The sequence below is a fragment of the Sitodiplosis mosellana genome, unplaced genomic scaffold, assembly GCF_009176505.1.
Source record: "Sitodiplosis mosellana isolate CC-2019 unplaced genomic scaffold, AAFC_SMos_1.0 Smas_scaffold_1375, whole genome shotgun sequence".
Lineage (NCBI taxonomy): Eukaryota > Metazoa > Arthropoda > Insecta > Diptera > Cecidomyiidae > Sitodiplosis > Sitodiplosis mosellana.
In genome coordinates, this window is record NW_022596617.1 from 2,427 (window position 1) to 7,168 (window position 4,742).

Below are 4,742 nucleotides of genomic sequence, written 5' to 3' on the forward strand. Positions count from 1 at the left end.
AAAAATTAGTACGATTTTTGTAACTTTTCACGTAGTTTGTGTGATTTTTTAGTACGATTTTTGTGAAACTTTAGTACGATTTTCGGAAAATTTAGAAGGATTTTCGGAAAGTTGAGTACGATTTTCGGAAAATTTAGTACGGTTTTTGTATGTTTTAGGACGATTTTTGGTTTAACCCCCAAAAATGGTATTTCTAAAAAAAAAATTGCTCGCTGCCGCTCGCATTCGATATGTACGTTCATTTTATCAATAATTATTTGTATATATAACGGGAAAAATTGCAAGGGGCACCAAAATCATTTTTGCCTCGGGCACCAAATTTGGTTAACTCGGCACTGATGTGCTGCCACCTTCTCCTGTCACATACAACAAGAACAATACCGACAACACCAACACAGCCCCGAGTCAATCGGCCGTACGTCATGTACCAGCCGGTAAGTGATTAACAATTACTCACTCAAAAATGTCCGACAACGAGAGAAGGAGATTTTTTTGAGCAAGTGTATTTCATTTCGTTAAACAGAATTTTTTTTAATGCAGTATATTTTGAATTGTTTACAGGTCGAAAAGAATATCGAATACCCGTTCATATTGCAAAGATAAAGACGGAAAATGTGGTGAATCAAGACGGCTATCGGTTATATCTTGAGCTCGCCAAAATGTATGCCAAAGAGTACAAAGACACGGAGTCAATTGGATATGAATGGCGTTATACCGACCAATTTGAGATGTACTTAGGTGGAAGTGGATGTAAAAAGTATAGTAGAAGTTGGCGAAAAGTGATGGGAACAAGCAGAATCCCTAGACATCAACAAAATTTACATAAAATGTTTACTCGTGGCACTATTTCAACGAGGGCACCACACTACAAAAAAGCACGTAAACTTCTCTCCGGTGATGATTACTACAATGGCAACTTGGTAATAATTGTCCTCAGAGATATCAAGATTCCATCCGGCATATTTGAATCGGTCACTCAGACTGTGTGTGTGTGCTCGATCAAATTCAAGGGCGTAATAAGTATTATATATTTGAAAACACAAAATCGAAATTTCGTTTGAAATCACCTTATTGTTTTTGCTATTGTAGCACAAAAGATAGGGGAAAGTGGGGAATTGCTTACCATGGGGAATTGCCTACCACGTCAGTTTTTTGACGTTTCGAATACATTTGACACATCCGATGCTTGTCATCGTCTTTTCTTAGCCTAAACTCAATTTCTAATTAGTAGTCGACGTGATTGGACGCATTGTATGCTCTGTGCGGGAACCAAGTGAATTTTTATTTCCAAAAATCAAAATAATTTTTTTTGTTGGTGATATTTCTAAGAAGTTTTATGCAGAAATTTGCCAGGTAAATATTCTAATTTTTCTTGTGTGCCAATGCTCTAACAACACGCAAAACAATATTGCATAGTCATTGTATGCATATTGCTTATGCGACGCCATTTTCTCAACATATATGTTTGGGGAATTGCTTACCACTTTTTGTGGGGAATTGCTTACCACGGCATTTCTTGCATTGCACGTGTCAAAATCGCATTTTATGTACATATAATGTTTTTTTGATGCAAAATATCGACAAATTATCCACAAAATATATTTTGATGACATTTTTTAAAGTGTTTTTTGCTATTTTTTCAACTTTTTTGTGGTTTTTTGAAATTTTAAAGTAATCATGCCGCCCATGCCACCGATGCCGTGTTATTATGCCAACAAAGACTCATCAATGGATTTCGACGCTCTTTTGGAAGGGATCAAAGAGTGAAAATACACAAACACTCACTCCGTTCTGTGGCTGAACGAATTGGCACTAATCATGTTACCTTGTCGCGCTACGTTAAGATTTTGGATGATGCAAATTTGGACGTTTCAAGTGTCGATGATAAGGTATTGGTGGAATTTCTTGCTGGAAATTCTACACCGGGTGCAAAACCAGTAAGTGATTTAAAAATAAAACATTTCTTTGAATAAATCTAACAATCAAATCATTCTTATTTCAGATATTCAGTGCGGCGCAAGAAAAGGAATTGATGAATTACTTGATTGCTGCTAGCAATGTTTATTATGGTTTGAGCATTACAGAGCTCAAGAGAATGGCATACCAATATGCCAGAGTGATTCAAGTTAAATATCCAGCGGCGTGGGATGAGAATCAACAAGCCAGCACTGATTGGTATTATGCATTTATGAACCGTCACAAGAATCTATCGTTGCGTACACCTGAGCAGACCAGTCTAAATCGTGCAAAATCATTCAACAAAGAAAACGTCGACGCATTTTCTAAAAATTTGAGCGCGGTTATGTCGGCCATCAAATTTGAACCACATCGAATTTGGAACATGGACGAGGCTGGGTTCCCAACTGTACCGCATAAGGTTGTTAAAGTGGTAGCACCAAAAGGAAAGAAACGTGTTGGAACAGCAACATCTGCTGAAAGAGGCACGAATGTCACTATGGCTTTGTCGATTAGCGCCACTGGTCAAACAATTCCAGCATTCTATCTCTTTCCGAGAAAGAAGATGAGCGGAACATACATGACACATGCAAGTAATGATGCAGTTGGTTTTGCGAACGGCAGCGGATACATGACATCTGTCGAATTCAACACGTACATGGATCATTTCATTAAGTTCACTGGTGCTAAGAAAGGTTCACCAACGCTCCTGCTGCTCGACAACCATACTTCACATTTGTCTGTCGAAGCAATCGATAAAGCCATTAAGCATGACATTACAATGTTGTCATTTCCGCCACACTGCACTCATCGCATGCAGCCGTTGGATGTTGGGGTTTTTGGTCCAATGAAGACCATGTACACAAAAATGTGTCAGGAATGGAAGAATTCGAATGCCACGGTTGCCTTTGACCTACACCACGTCCCTCTTATTGCTGATCAATGCTTGGACTTGTGCGCTACCCGAAAAAACATCAAAAGTGCTTTCAAAACAACAGGCATATATCCACTTGATAGTAACACGTTCACCGAAGTGGATTTTCTTGCTGCTAAATTTAGTGGTGAAAGCCAATCATTCGAAGAGGAAGAAAACGATGTAGATGAAGAAGATCGTCGTCGAATTGTGGTTTTATCTCCAGAAGATATCGGAGCACATGAAGAAGTGTCAACTTCGGGAGCTTCTGAAGTGGCAAGTACATCGGCAACCACATCCATGGGGAACCTATCTGCTGCAGATCTTCGTGACGCATTAAATGCAGTTGGACCAGTTCAAAAAGGTACACCAGCTAAAAAATCCAATCGAGGCCCAAAACCAATGACGACAGCCATTTTAACATCGCCTGAAGTTGTGGAAAAATTACAAAAGAAAGCTGATGCGAAGCGTGAAAAATTGGAAAAGCAACGAAAATATCAACCGAAAAAACGTAAAACTCCGGCATCGTCAACTCCAGCACGAAAGCGGCAACGACGCCTCAACGAGTCCTCAACGAGCGAAGAGGAAGACATTGATTTCTGTATCATATGCATGAAAAATCTGCCGAAAAAATTGAATCGAAACAACAGCATCAATTGCAACACGTGCGATCGACCCGTTCACCTGAAATGCGTTCGTATGACTGGCAGCTATTTCACATGCCCCAACTGTGAATCGGAATGATCAAAGTCGCCATTTTTCGTTTTTTTTCTTTAAGATATAATCCATTATGTCTTTAAAAATCATTCAATAAAGTTTCTTCATCATTATTTTGCATACTAAATCGAATTTGAAAGTGGTAAGCAATTCCCCATGATTTTTGAAATTGTCAAAATCGTATGTTTTGGAAGGAGGGGTATATTTTTTTTCACAGGATTGAATTTGAACAAACAGTTAGTATCAAATGAAAGCTTTAAAGGCGTACTACAACTTTGCATGTTGAAATTTTGAAAAACATTTGATTTTGAGAATTTTTACTTGGCCACAAAGATCGTGGTAAGCAATTCCCCACTTTCCCCTAGTATTATTCTTAAATTAATTAAAACTAGAATCAAAGCGAACTTTATACAGTACGCAAGAGTGAATAAATATACAATATTGAAAATAAATGAAAATGTTAATATGATTATCTATATAACACAATTGTAATAAGATTTTTTTCGCATAAATAAGTAGAAAAAAAAAATTATTTTTTATGCGACAACATGGAAAAACGAAAAAAAATGTTCGTCCGTTGTGTGACTCGAACTCGAGTCCACTCGGTGATAAGTCTGTCTTTCTATCGACGCGCTAATTTTACTTTATTGAATGAGGCGACAATAATGGTGTTATGCAGAGATTGTGTATTTGCTGCTGAGTAGGCCTGAGCTGAGCTATTTAACGCATTCGCGGTGGGATGATAATGCAATCACGGTGAGATGTTGTCACTGATATCAAAGATCCACGGGAAGATACGTGACAACATCTCACCGTGATTGCGTTATCATCCCACCGCGAATGCGTTAAAATAACGCTTCAGGCGCCTGAGTTAGCAAATTTAGCTCAGCTCAGGCCTGCTCAGCAGCCAATACACAATCTCTGGTTTTATGCGTAAAGCAACTAATTTCATCTAATTGGTTTTGTTGAAAAAAAATTTTTTTGGTACAAAACAACTGATATCAAATAAAAAAACTTCTTTCGAAGTAATTCCTCGTGACGAAAGCGAACACAAAACAGCTGATATCAATTTTAAAAAATCATTTCGGAGTGATTTGGATTTACTTTTTTTGCATTCTTCCAACTAATTTCAGAATCGCTCCGTAATGATTTTTTA

General features: G+C 37.9%; 1 protein-coding gene across 1 annotated transcript; it reads left to right on the forward strand.

Annotated features, from left to right (window-relative positions):
• Positions 1-659: 659 nt before the first annotated feature.
• LOC129571128 (uncharacterized) lies at positions 660-3,613 on the forward strand. Its single transcript, XM_055450891.1, has 3 exons — positions 660-920; positions 1,845-1,937; positions 2,003-3,613. The coding sequence occupies exons 1-3, from the start codon at positions 660-662 to the stop codon at positions 3,611-3,613; spliced, it is 1,965 nt and encodes a 654-aa protein (XP_055306866.1).
• Positions 3,614-4,742: the final 1,129 nt, after the last annotated feature.